The following is a 14,790-nucleotide window of genomic DNA, read 5'->3' on the forward strand; positions in this document are numbered from 1 at the left end:
TTCTTTGCTAACTTCAGGTTGTGATACTGTCATGAGTGTTTCTTCAATTGGATATATATATCGGAAAAGGCACAGGGCAGCTTGACATGCATGCATACATGACATGTCATAACATCAATAACATGACATATTTCTCATGGCATGTATGCCATGACATAAACGGTATGAATGACATGATGTTGTTATTTCATTCAATATACCTATATCAGCATGTGAACGAAATGCATGCGTGACATTACAATATAATGACATGAATGAATGCATGTCATGACAGGAATGACGTGATTGAACATGACCTAGGCAGTGCAATGGACCTAAGCAGTACTTTGCACATGTGCATGCCCAGTTCATGAGTCAAGGCTTTTCCTCTCTCTACGTGTACGCATGTATGGTGTACACATCACACATTACCTTCTCACTGTTGCACTCTGCTGCGAGGGAAGAGAGGCAGGACAGGAAGCAAGGCAAAGTGACAGCAGCGGTAAAAAGAAATGGAAGCTAGCCAACTCCACTACAGCACAATAATGTCATTTGCAGGCAGAGGAAAGAGGTAAACCATGTGAAATACAATCTATACAAAGATACCGAGCACTCAGGTGGAGCATCAGGTTTGTGCTTAGTGGAGATCCCCTTCCGGCAATGTGTGCACAATTGTGCGTACCAAGATCCTACATCCAAAGCAAAAGCCCTGATAATAATAATAATGTTTAATACATGTTGCACAGACCTTGAGGCAGTTCTGACTGAACCTTTGCTGCAAATGTGAATAATATGGCCAAAATGTTTTAGTGAAATAAGTTTGAAGGTCTGAGTGTTTGCTCTTGGTGACATCATGTAAAGGGTTAACTTCTGACAATGAGTGTTTACATCAAGCGTATGTTCTAACACATTCGCTGCAGCAGCACTTTTTGTAGACTAGACTCCTGTACAAGGTGACCCAGTGGTGGGTCACCTGTCATATTCCTCTGGTGCGTCATAACCTACCGGTGAGTCACCAGGGAGTTCTCTTTGAAACTTCCTCAAGCCGCCTACAGGTGGTGCATGACACGTCAAATTAGAAGCAGCAAGAATTTTTTTTCTTTTTGTTGCTCTATAAAAGATGTCACTTGAGCACTGCAAGAAAGCCCTGCACAGCCACACAAGAAAAATAACTGCCCTGAGCCTCCCATGAGCCAAGCTGCAGTGAACGTGTTAAGTGACTTGATTGATGCTAAGCATGCATGGACCTGTTGAGAGCTCAGAGTTCACATATGGAGTCACCATTTTGTAACTTCTCTGAAGAATTCAAAATTCTTAATCTGTCCTGATGCAGTATAATGATTGGGAAGATAAAAGAATTGTGGCGAAACTAAATTCTCAATGAATAGAATTAATTGGCCCCTGAAGAGGATATGGTTCAGCCTTTCAGACTTCAAGATTGGAATGTACAAGCAGGCAGCCTTCAGGTAAGTGGTGTCACAAAACCCCAATCATTTATAAGCATTCAAAAACAAGCACATAAAGCCAATGATCACAGACATTTCAGATGTACAAACTGTTGTGATCAGCCGTTTACCCCGCAAAACAAGTTGCTCACAAAAGACACAACAATGGTGAACGAGCTGATGACCTCGTCAGAGCCATCCCCAACTGCGACGATTCATGGTAAACAGTTGAGTTATGCCAAGAGGGACTCTGCCAGGAGGGATGCACGGGTATATTTCTTCACATCACCTGACATCAGCCCAAACTACCACGTCTGCGCCAGAGACAGGGTCACTGTGCTTCCCCCTTTCCCTGTTCGTGCACAGTGATGTGCATGCATTTTGAACCAAGCTCTCCTCAGAGGAAAAGGGGCTACCAATCTCCGGATTGGCGAGGCATGATGTCATCCATCTCCTGACGGAAGGTGACAGGACCAGGCCAACAGAGGGGTTAAAAAGAGATGGATATTTAGAAAAAAAGATTGGCTGCTGGAACTTGAACCTCTTATCTTCATTAATTCTGCAGCATTCTTGTACATAATGTAACATAAATGTGAGTGTTTAAAACATCCTGGATGTCTAACCCAGCCCAACGTTCCCTCACTCCTCCACCATGAATGGATATCTCACATCTTCAGACCCCCGGTTATGACGACGCCCACAGGAAATGTGTCAGTGTCAAGCCTACCTGAAACCACACTTGGATTTCCTGGGGAACTGTAGTGGCTTTGATATACTTCATCCCAAAGGTGCCTGGGCCGTGTCAGAGACCACTGCATGATGGGAAAGTTAAACATAGTAGTCATTTTCACATGTTCAGGAACTTGCAACATACTTGTCCTTAGCATATGCAGGGTGTCCCAGCTAACTTTAGCCAGAGCTTAAGAATATGCAAATGCCACATAGCTGGACAGAAGGTAATGTTGTTTGCCATTGCTTGGAGATACTCAGATTATTGTTTTCATTCTACCTAGTTGCATAATTAATTATTCAGCTACTCAAATATTATAATTAGATTAAAAGTGACAATGAGAACATTGTAGAGCAACATGAAAAACTCCCAATACAGCTTTGTGTTGCTCAATACGTGCTACAAAAAGGTGTTTTTCTGAGCATGAAAGCAGCCCGCGAATACTTGCAAAGTGCCTCAAGTGACCAGTCATGTGGAAAATTTGCGTGCAAATGTTGGCTTCTTTCACGTTCGGAAAAACACTTTCATGAAGCACACATTGAGCAATAGAAAGCTGTATTGGGAGCTTTTCATGTCGCTCTACAATTTTCTCATTGACGCTTTTCATCTAACTATAATATTTTAGAAGTTGATTAAATAATTAAGACTAATGATCTAATTAGGAAGAACGAAAAAATTTATTTGAGTATTTCCAAGCGACGGCAAACAACATTACCTTGGTTCTGTCCAGCTACGTAGCATTCACATATTTTAAAACTCTGGCTAACGTTAACTGGGGCACCCTGTATAGGGTCCACAAGGTACTGCAAGATATGTTGGAAATTAATGTTATTTAAATGACGAACATTAGCGCAAAATGAAAGCTCAGACTGTAGGATAAAATGTTCATGCACCACATCATAAACAAAAAAGTGACATGAAGGAGATTGCACGTGTAGGCATGAAAAAAGAGCCTATTCATCATAATTTTAATTTAGTTTGGTGATCAAAATGTGTAACAGCCTTACCTGAGGTCCCTGTCGGCAGTTACCACCACATGGTGGTAGAGTCAGCCACATTGACACCAAGCTTCTCGTGGTTAACACATTCCGTAAATGCCAGCTGCAAGTATGCAGAAGTGAAAAGTAAGAACTTACAGATAGAAAAAACATAGCAACAGAATGCTGAAAGCCTTTTTTCTTTTCTTTTTTTTGCAGGTTTCACTTTTTTTTATATATTTACCAACAACTAATTTTATCAAAATCATGTAACATCCATCTTGGCCACAGCACAAGACAGGATCAGCTTTACTGCATCAAAGCACATTGCTCAATTCAGTTTGATAGCTTTGTAAAACTATGTAGATAAACAGACCAGTCTGTTGCTCCGATCTAATTCTTTTTCTTAGCACATGTTGCATGGCCTTGGAATAAACAGCATGAATACACTGTGAGCAGTGTGCACAGACACAATCCGCTCAGCCAAAGAAGACAACTTGGCACAACACTGCACACGCTTTGATAGGTCTGTCCCCATTTCTCTATGAAAGAGGGATGTCAGTTCATGTGCCGAACACCTGTCATAGGCTGATCCCTGTTGAATCTCGTGCTGTCCTAGAGCACTTGGAGGAACTAGTTGCAGCACAGTGACAGCATGTGTTGAAAAGATGACAGTGAATACAAACAACTCTAATGCTCCTAAAATTTGCTAATTACTTTTTTTTCACAACATAGTACTGGGAAATGCATTTATTGCATTTATTAACTTACAATATGCAAGAAAGCTTTAAAAAAACTACCGACTACATATAAGGGACCCCCCCTTAACTGGTTTGGAATGGGCACATTTGATGCACAGTACCAAATAAACACAACAAATTACACGAAGGCAATATAAAACAAAAGCCAGTGGCAACGTTTATCTGACAGCAACAAATGAACACAGAGTTGTCCGAGGCACATAAAAAACAAGCAGCAGGTTCACAAGGTCTGTACACATTAAAATTTGTGTTAGCAGTGTGGAAAATCATTTAGTCAATTGGGTTGCTGAATTATGCAAGGTTTCATTGTCATGTACATTATTTCTGAGGCAGGACTGCACTTTAAAGTTAAATTAGGTTGGTATGGTAGAAAGCAACCATTCAATTGAAGGCACACATATAAGGTTCAGCCAGCTTATCTCGCCCTCATGTTGAAGCATAAAATGATCCTGAGGTATATGATCGACACATTCCATTGTAACATGACAGCCTACTAAAGCTACATTAAATTGTATGCAGTGCAATCAAAGTTGAAAGAATGCATTACTGAATTATGTCATTAGAAGCTAACGAGCCACAACCCTGCAGCTGGATTCACATGACGAGACAGATCACCGGTTCACTCTGTGGATGAGCATAACTGGCTAGTGCTGCCGAATCGTGCTTCACACAAGCAAGCTGCTGGTGGGCTGCAAGCAGCACGATTCATTGTAGCTTAGCTACGTCACACTCCTCTGCAGACGAGTGTGACATTCAGGGAATGACATGCAAGCAATCCGTCCCATCATGTGAATTTAGCTCTAAAAGGTTCTGGCCATTCAATTGGATTTAGTTAACTATGCTACTGTGTAGCACTTTTAAGTTATTAACCATTCTTAACAATGGCCTCTTAGTTCTTGCAGTGATAACCACACAATAACCTTGGATTCCCAAATAATACCGTCAGGGACCCTTTAGGTAAACACACAAACACTGAAAGCAGCTAATTTTTGGATATCTTAATATGAACACAAGATTTTTTGTACAATTAGTAAACGTGAACAAGAAAAGAGGAGGTGGACAAGTGCCTACAAGTGATCGTTGCAAAGGTAGCCGCATACATATCCTTCATTTGTCATTGGTTGCTAAAGAAAGGACGTTCTTTCCTTTCTTCCTTTCTTTCATTTCTGCCGTCCTTTCTGCCCAAAAAGATCACATTCTCGTGACGCCTGCAGCAGAAAGGACATTCCACGTCTGCCGCCAAGGCCTGTGAGTGGTGGCGCTGGCTAACACTCCCATACTAGGAAACATAAATACCCAAGAAAGTGGATGGGGAGACGGCGCCGCAGTAGCTCAATTGGCAGAGCATCGCACGCGAAATGCGAAGGTTGTGGTTCGGTACCCACCTGCGGCAAGTTTTTTTTTCATCCACTTTCATTTCCATTAAATTTATTGTTTCTTCATTTCACTTATTAAGCACAAGCAATTTCCCTTATGTTGTCCTTGGTGTCAGTGTTTGTTGGCTTCTTGTGATATGACTAATAGAAAATCGGGACCCTCGGTTAATCCCCTTCCTTCTTGCTGATTTGTTGTATGGCATTTATAAATGACTTCACTGCTGATCTTTAGTCTTGTGCCCTGTTTAATGTGGCTCCACCGCTGACCTTCAGTCCTGTGCTGTTTAATGTAGCTCATATTTAACATCATCCTGTTACATGTAATAATGATATGACAAGTGTTTCAGGTGGAGAGCATAAAAACTCGCATATTGTGTGACATACGAGAAATTAACCTAAAACATATCAATGTTATCCTGTACAGCTTACAAAAAACATTCGGTAGTGCACTCTTGACAATGGACTATAAGATAGCTAAGAATTACTTTCATACCTAACTTAAGCTAGCGTTCTTTTTCCCTTGATGCTAGTGAAAAACCTGCCGACTATTATGTGCATATATCTTTTATTCAATTTCTAGGGCATTGCTTATGTCCTGAAAAAAAACATGGCATGTGATTCTTCACAGGAAACTTCAAGGATCAACTAGAGCCAAGAAATGCACAGTAAAGTTTGTAACCATGACAAAATGTATATTTTTAATCATAAATGAGTGGTATCCATGGTTTGATAACACTCTCTTCATACAAAATAATTCTAAATGCCCAAAATAATTATACATATGAACAGACACTAGTAAGAAAATTATACGTGGTGTTTCATGGTGCAAGGGCCAATGGCCATTCCGTGAGTGGAACAAATGGATTGATAAAGTCACATGTATGACTTCAATTTTAAATGACAATGAAAGAAGTGTGTTAATATAATGTAGTTTTGCCTACTACAGTGGTTTGCGATATATTTTAGCATAATGTTTGTGACCAGCTTGTTTATTTTCTTCAACTTTTGGCATATTTTGCCCACACACACATGCAAATCATGCTAATGAAGATGAATATGCTGTCTGTGTGGAGGCTGCTCATATTGCACAAGCATTGGCTTGCCACACAGCATGTCTCTGAGATGTAACAAATAATGGTACCCTTGTCCTTAACCCTGTCGCATGGATACTTTCAAGCACACTTGAGCCAACCACAATCAACTTAATGAATATAAAATGCTGCTGCACAGCCTACTTCTAAGCATGCTTGGCTTTCAGTTGCACCCTTTGGCAGGTGAAGGGTGGCCAGAAGAAGGGGGGCATATAATGGACAAAGTTAGAGGAAGCGAAAGGTGCCACTGGGTTTGCAGTTAGGGATACTCTACAATGGATCAAATCCATGTAATCAATCAGGTAATCGAGAAATACGCAGAGTAAAATCAGCCTCTCTATATGGCTCTCATAGATTACTAAAAGGCATTTGATTCAGTCGAGATACCATCAGTCATAGAGGCATTATATAAGCAAGGAGTATGGGACGCTCACATAAATACCTTGGAAAGTATCTACAGATTCCACAGCTACCTTAATTCTGCACAAAAAAAGTAGGAAGATACCTATAAAGAAAGGGGTGAGACAAAGAGACACAATCTCTCCAATGCCATTCACTGCTAACTTGGAAGAAGTATTCAAGCTATTAAACTGGGCAGGCTTAGGAGTAAGGACCAATGGCGAATATCTCAGCAACTTTAGGTTTGCACATGACATTGTCCTGCTCAGCAACACTGGGGAAGGGTTACAACAAATTATTGAGTACCTTAACATAGAGAATATAAGAGTGGGGTTGAAGATTAATATGCAGAAGACAGAGATAATGATTAATAGCTGGGCATAGGAAACAGCGTTCAAGATCGCCAGTCAGCCTCTAGTCTGTGAAGGAGTACGTTTAGCTAGGTCAATTAATCACAGGGAACCCTGATCATGAGAAGGAAATTCATAGAATAAAAATGGGTTGGATTGCGTACGGCAGACATTGTTAGCTCATGACTGGAAGCTTACCATTATCATTGAAAAGAAAGGTTTATAATCAGTGCATTTTACCAGTGCTGACATATGGGGCAGAGACTTGGAGACTGACAAAGAAGCTTGAGAACAAGTTAAGAACCGCGCAAAGAACGATGGAACAAAGACTGTTAGGCATAACGTTAAGAGACGGAGAGAGAGCAGTTTGGATCAGAGAGCAAACAGGTATAGGCGGTATTCTAATTGACATTAAGAGAAAAAAATGGAGCTGGGCAGGTCATGTAATGCGCCGGTTGGATAACCGTTGGACCATTAGGGTCACAGAATGGGTACCAAGAGAAGGGAAACGCAAGGTCGAGGACGGCAGAAGACAAAGTGGAGCCATGAAATTAGGGCATTCACGGGCTCTATAGTTGGAATCGGCTGGCGCAGGACAGGGGTAATTGGAGATCGCAGGGAGAGGCCTTAGTCCTGCAGTAGACATAAAAGAGGCTGATGATGATGATGATCCTTTGGGGTGTATATTTGTGCCACAATAATCGTCATCTGCCTTGCTTGCGTTTCCTTGAAAACTATGCACTCGCTACTTTCCTGTCAAGAATACTGTGTCATGCTGACAATATGCAAGCAATTTGTGACTTGGAAGTATTGGGCTCGCAGGATTGAAGAAAGGAAATATGGGCAACACAGATGACGATTATTGTTGTGGGACAAGATAAGCCCAAAAGGGTGTAAACTTTTTCAAGAGTGTTGATACCACTCAACTCAACTTCGATCAAAATTACCCAGTGCAAGCAAATGCTGCCTTTGGAACATTCATGCACAGTGTTCACACCCACTAAACAAGAAAAAAAACCAAGAATAAGCTAAAGAAAGCATAAACATGAAGTGATACTTTGTATTATTTCTGCTTAACAATGCAGTAATTCTTGTACAAGCTTGCACTCAATACAACAAATTATATTAACTAAACATAGCTTAACTGTCGCCTGCAGTTAAACATACAAAATAGCGTTTTCCTTGTAAAAGATTTTGCTTCATAAGGGGCATATTTGTCAGCTACTGCCACCACTACACGTCAAAAATTCGGACATGATGGCCACAGTTGGAATGTGTAGTGGCGTCTTTTTTCCGTTACGTCACAAAATTTCTATGCGTAGCGAAACTGTGTGGCAAGGACGGCAGTTTAGATCCTCATTGAAGTCGACGTGCGCGAACTTAGCGCCAACGCGACTGCGCACGCCCAGGTACGAAGCCAAGTGGGCCCCAGAATGACCGCACAGTAGCGCTTGATCTACAGTGAGTTCCATGATTACCTCAAGCACGCTAGAAAGTAGTGAGCAATTTGGCATGCATGTGCAGAAGATAATCCCAGTTGCAATTCAAACTTTGCTAGAATCTACACTTTGCACAAGACCGCTCAACGCGGCAGTGATGAAGTCTAAGCGACGCTTCGAACACGCAAATAGAACACAGTGCCCGAGACACCCCTACAAAGATTAGACAATTTATCTCCCCGCGATAAGTGGAGGTCCTCTAGGTTTATGAACTCTTGATGACATTCGACACTTTCAGACGCACTGCAGAGGCGAAGCTTTTGTTGTCTGTGCGATGACTAACCAACGATAGCTAATTATAGCCAACGATCCCTAGCACACCCACATGTACGATTAATGAAGACAGCGCAGGAGTGTCAGAACGTAGTACCTATAAACGCTGTGTGCTACACATATTCCACGGGATCTTAAGGAAATCTATGATAATTTATTGCAAAATACACAAAGAATAAGGTTAGCAATATCACGCGGGCGGAGAAAATATGAGACGAACCTCTGGAACGCGTCTGAAAAAAAAAGAAAGAACAAGGGAACGCTGGGACACCCAGTGAACCGCGAGGTCTTCGAGCTCTTTTTATGTTACTGTGAATCTTTTGATGGCGATTGTAAGATTGCAAAACATGCAGTATAGCACAACTAGCACACTAGAACACTATCCTCACTGAAGGAACGCACACAACTGAGGGTACACCGTACACCAAGTTTCGTGCGGAACGTAACATCAGAGCAGTCAACGACCGAAGTTATTCCCTGCACATCCCACGGGCGCCAGACAAATCAGTTCAAGCGCAAAGATCACAAGTCAGATCGTGAATTAATGGAAAAGAGGCACAACTTTATCCACATTTGACGTTCACATATCCGTGCCGCGCCGTCCTAACCGATGATTTAGTAAACTCCTCCCGCGCACACAAGTATACATCTTTGTTCATTAATACCTGCAATCAGAACGGCATCAACTGCCGCGCGGGAAGCATTGCACAATCTCTTAAGGACGCGCGCAGAATAATTAATCGCTTGCCTTTGACGACGGATCCATTGGCGAGAGAACGCTCGGCCATTCACCAACTCCAGCAAATGAACGAGCAAGCGAAGGTAGTGCAAAGACCGAAGCGACCGAAGCCGTAGGGCCAAAAGCTCGTGCGCACCCGCCGCGCGAACACGCGAGCGCACCTACGTGCAAAAATGAAGAAATGTTCAAGAAATACCATTTTACATGTAAAATAATAGTTTTGAGAAAAATTATTTATTGCCGGCAATTCAACAGCATACTACGGCTTATATTAGTTTCGGTTTCGGCTACAACGCCAAGTGCAAATGCGCTTGAAAGCGCGACAAAACTGTGCGTACCTGCGCGTATGTAAGCATGTGCGTTCTTCGTTTGAAAGAGTGACGTTTTAAAATATGGTGTCCATTTTAGCCCGTTCACACAGCGTGAGTAATTAATACGGTAAATTTGGGCGAGTCCATGCATTTAAGTAAGAAGAAAAAAGAAACAATTCAGGCACTGAACAACAACTATTCAAGAAACGGAAATATAATTTATATTTACTATTAATTAACTATGGATAGTACAGATCAATAAATTAATAGAATACAAGAAATTCATATGTTTCCTCTGAGGACCATGGCCAATACCCCCCTCGTGGGTACGTGCCAAAATTTGAAGGAAGAAGAACAAGAACAATTCTGCATTGCTGTGGTGGGCGTTGGAGTTTTGCATGAAAGAAGCGAAAACCTAATAAGGGTTCGGCATCTACTGTTACTGTAAGCATTTACTTATAATTCAGCGCGGCGTGTACGTATGTCTGCAGGTCATGATATTTATGCTCAAGCAAATAAATGACTAATCGCAAGCGAGACTTTAACAGCGGAGAAAAGATAATTGGCGCCCAGTGTGCCAATACACACCATACTTTTGGTTCCTAATAGTACTACCGCTTCGAAAGCCTGCTAGAGCAATGCATACAACGTGCTGTACGAGTGGTAAATTGTGTGCATGGTACATACACATTGCACAAGTTATATGTTTGTTTTTGTTTTTTCGCGCAGCGGTGATGTCATCCTCTGGACTCATGCTCAGCACGACGTTTGCCGTAGTCGCTGAAGAATGAGTGTAGGCTTTTCATCCAAGCCCAACTCCTGCATGCATGCAACTACCCTGCTTCTTGCGGCCTTTTTCTGCTATACAGTACAAAGTTTCAAGCCAGATCCTGGTCACTTCAACACACCGCATGAAGCCATCGAGTATGTTGCATGGAAAGCTTTAAAGGAAGGCAAGCCTTCGTGTGTTACAGTTCATCCCTTAGGAGTCAGCCTATTCTGCGTCATGGGGGAGTGTATCCAGGATGGGAATGGAAGCTCTTACTGCAAATGCAGCCAATACTTTACAGGCCTCACATGTTCAGTCTACAAGGGCAAGTGCACATCAGAAAGCATCTGTAGTCCTCACTTGTGCCAGGACAACCCCAACAAAATTAGCTTGTACGAGTGTGTGTGCAAGCCCGGCTACTATGTTCCCGACAGCCCAGCATTTTCTCACTGCATGCCAGACAGTATTCTTAGCAGTGCTATGGGGGAGAAATACAGCGAAAGCTCAACCAATGCAACCACACTGCCATCCACAGTGGCTCCCGATGAACAGTTTGCAGAAACAAGCATGCTTTTGAACATCTCTGAGGACAACACCAGAATTTCTGCAAACCCCGTTACAACAGAAAGCAATGCCTCTCAACCAGCATTGAAGTGCAGAAGCTCAGGATTTAACATGCACTTTATTCAGCAAGACGAAGAAAACAAGACAGCAGATGTTTTCACAAGAGCATTCCAAAATGATACTGGGCAAGATGAGCCATCTGAAACCACAAGAGCTGCAGAGACCAACAGCCGTAGTACAGTCCTTAAATATCAGCAGTACCCTGCAGCTTACAGTATTGATGATCGAGACAAAACCAAGGAACAAACAGAAAATAATGCAACAAAATCTCATGTGGGTCTTGGCAGTGTACCTGTTACAGTAGCATTATCAGACTACTACGGATCACTAGTGTCTGAACCTCGGCAGCACAGCAAACGAGGAGTGAAGCTGCAGGTACCTGTTATACAGAGAAGGTGTGCTTCAACTTTCCAGAGGGAACAAGATGAGACATTTGAAACTCAACTAACTCTAGATGACCTGACAACTTATGAAGCTGACAGTGAACAAGGAGGTGTTGACAAGTATCACATGCCTATCAGCAGCCATCCAGGTGACCAAGTAACAGAGCTTGAACATATAATGAGCAGTACTGCAGTTCCTCTGCAGCCTCTTCAGAAGGAATCTTTGAATGAAGATGATGAAGACTATGAAGCCACTCAGTTCAAGAAAAGGCTTCTGAAGATGGCAGCTGCCAAGCTTTTTAGGAATGAAGGGAATAGTGACAATTTATTGCACAGACCTGCTGCCTATTTAGCTGCCAGTGAAACAAAAAGAAAGCAAGCTAGAAAGAGTTACATGAGGCATAAACAACTACCTGTTGAAGCCCAGGATGACATTATCGATAGCTTGAAGCATGCAGTGGAGGTTGATGAGTACAGAAAGACAAACAGTACCAGTAAACCTGGTCATGACAGTGAGATGACAGAAAGAACTATCATGGTGCCTGAGAGGAGAAAACGCAGAAAGTCAAGTCTTCTGCAAGAAAACGGTGCTGTAGATAAAGCCAGCACAGAACAGAAACAACTGGCTGTAAGTTCAGTTATAGCTTCTGAGAAGAGAAAGGAGATGTTTAGGATAATGCAACAGCACAAATCATTTGGGTCTGTCGGACATTTTTCTGAGAAGAATCAACCTCAAGAAGCCATGAGACCTGGTGAAAACCATGAAAGAAAAATTAGCAACTTGCAGAAATACGAGCTAATGCCTGTTGGGTCAGTCAGACAAAATTTTTCTGTGAGTAATCACCTGCGAGAAGCCACATACAGACCAGGTAAAAACTATGAAATAAAAATTGGGAACTTGCAGAAATACAATGTAATGCCTGTCATGAACTGGACAGAAAACACACTCTCACAGAACAGAGATAAAATGACCCATATGATAAGTGATGCAATAAGCTGGAAGAACGAAAAGCTTGGGGTTCATTCCATTTTACCTGATGCTGCCACCAAGTGGGTGCATAAATTTCAAGAGCCACAAGTGCAACATCAAGTTACAAGCACTACAAAAGATCAGCTGTCAACATGCTGCAATAATTCATCAATGCTTACGTCAGATTCAAGGTCCAAAACTTCTCTTGCAATGAAACAATCCTTTTTGGACAAAAGTATTCACTGGAATATTTCAAAATTTATTAAGAACCAGACAGAGCTCAGCCATAAGTTGCACTTGTTACGTGTACAAGATAACGTTATGGTTAAAGATGCCAAAACAAATGACAAAGTCACTCCACAGCATCAGAAAACAAAAGATCATCATTTTACAGGCAAAAATCCAATGCTCTTCTTCAATGTAACAGTTTTAAATGATGGTGGCAAGAACAAATCATCTGCTTCGTACCTTGTTCCTTTTGCCGAGAGCAGAGCCATTATGATATCATGGGGCATATACAATGACAGCTCCTCATGACAAATACTAGTTTGTTTCTACTGGCCAAGCTTTATGTGTACCACAAAAACAACTGGACAGTTCACCATATCCATCGGCCTGGTGTTTTACTAGTGTGGACTAGCAAGTGGACCTCTGGCTAAGCAGTGACTTGTAATAGAAATTATTGCATGCAGTGCCACTTACAGACATGATATTCGAACAGTGTTGGTAGAGCTTATCTTGCAGTGCTTTTTTCTGGCTCCAACTACTTGAAAAAGCATGTCGCCATTAAGATTGAGCAGCAAGTGTACTAACTCAGTCTTTATAAACTGTTCAGGCTTGCCGCGGTGGGTGATTGTCTGAAAAGTGTAGTCTGAACAGATGCACTGACTGTTGAAACAGAGCCTCTCATAAATTAGCATTATTTGCTGCGCTTTAAATAGATTTGGTTATCTGCATTCTGGATATATGTGTGTTCTTACAGCAATGCAGGAATGTAACTGCATTCTGGATGACAGTGTGTTCCTAAAGTAATGCAGGATTCTTCCAGTACTACATAACCTTAACATACCAAATTGGCAGGAAAAATCCAGTAACCATTTTGATGGTGCAGCAATTATGCCAGTGGTACTAAGAAATGAAATGTCCTTTTAATCGCTTCAAAATTTTACTTTGGTAGAGACGTCTGGTAAAACAGTGTTCTTTTCTTTTTATAACCACTAAAAACAATTAAAGCTAAAGCAATGATAAAAACATTCTGCTACAGCAGTAGTATACCCCAGTTTAATGTTTTTACTTCCAGTAAAACAGGTCTGATTGCAAACCCCCCCCCCCCCCCCACACACACACACACGCACGCACGCGCGCGCGCGCGCGCGCACACACACACACACACACACACACACACGGCATGGCATTGGTGTCAAAAGTTTTTCACTGGAACTGGTGACGACACGAATCTGGATGACAGAAATTTACAATTATATGGTGAGTAATCGAACAAGGAATGTCGGTTTAACCCACTAGTTCCCAGTGTACTTTCAAAAGTACAATGCCACTTTTTTCATTTATAAACAATTAACAAAGAAACATGCTGTGTTCCTCAGTATGCCATTCTGCTTAGAAGGGTCCTGCCAAGATGACCACATTGTAGTTTTTCATCAGCTACATGATGTATTTGATCTATTCATCACCAAACTTGGAGAAATTGCTGAACATAGCAGGTGTTGCTGTACATGCATCTTCTTTATTTTTTGTCAAGCATGACATATGCTCCTCAAAGATGAAGTTGTGTTTAAGTTGTAGAAAAGAATGGCATAAACAATGAATTCATGACATTTCATATAAAATACATATTTATAGCATCGCAAGACAATGAATGCAGGTGTACTTTGTAAAATACAATGGGTCTGTGTATGCTAGAGGGCTGTGTTTCTTCTCGAAGCACATACAATGGTTTTTTACCTTTAATTCGACAAAATATATTTTGCTCGCTACAAAAGCTCCAGGGACAGTTGCAGGCAATAAATATATTAAGGATTACATCAACACTGCTATTATTCCTCCTGGTTCTTTTCTTGCTGCTGACAAAGTTGACGATGCTCTTATCTTCTCAG

General features: G+C 41.7%; 2 protein-coding genes across 11 annotated transcripts in view; one reads left to right on the forward strand and one right to left on the reverse strand.

The window, feature by feature from the left end:
- The window catches only part of LOC142565984 (uncharacterized), an 85,159-nt gene extending 75,408 nt beyond the window's left edge, over positions 1-9,751 (reverse strand). For 4 of the 10 annotated variants that reach the window (XM_075676648.1, XM_075676647.1, XM_075676646.1 and 1 more), the window contains exons 1-3: positions 9,629-9,751; positions 3,162-3,255; positions 2,152-2,236 (exon numbers count right to left, since the gene is read on the reverse strand). In XM_075676648.1, coding sequence (XP_075532763.1) covers positions 2,152-2,205 — 54 coding nt within the window. In that variant the 5' untranslated portion in view covers positions 2,206-2,236; positions 3,162-3,255; positions 9,629-9,751. The remainder of the gene's footprint in view (positions 1-2,151; positions 2,237-3,161; positions 3,256-9,628) is intronic. The other 6 variants (XM_075676643.1, XM_075676641.1, XM_075676640.1 and 3 more) reach the window with 3 other exon arrangements.
- A 483-nt stretch (positions 9,752-10,234) lies between these two features.
- LOC142565985 (uncharacterized) lies at positions 10,235-13,940 on the forward strand. The gene is made up of 2 exons (XM_075676650.1): positions 10,235-10,374; positions 10,660-13,940. The coding sequence occupies exon 2, from the start codon at positions 10,718-10,720 to the stop codon at positions 13,211-13,213; it is 2,496 nt and encodes an 831-aa protein (XP_075532765.1). The 5' UTR covers positions 10,235-10,374; positions 10,660-10,717; the 3' UTR covers positions 13,214-13,940.
- The last annotated feature ends 850 nt before the right edge of the window (positions 13,941-14,790 follow it).

This window comes from Dermacentor variabilis, unplaced genomic scaffold, assembly GCF_050947875.1.
Source record: "Dermacentor variabilis isolate Ectoservices unplaced genomic scaffold, ASM5094787v1 scaffold_12, whole genome shotgun sequence".
Lineage (NCBI taxonomy): Eukaryota > Metazoa > Arthropoda > Arachnida > Ixodida > Ixodidae > Dermacentor > Dermacentor variabilis.

Excerpts from the sequence above, each read along its gene's own strand:
- LOC142565985 (XM_075676650.1), top strand. The coding sequence starts at position 10,718 with ATGAGTGTAGGCTTTTCATCCAAGCCCAACTCCTGCATGCATGCAACT.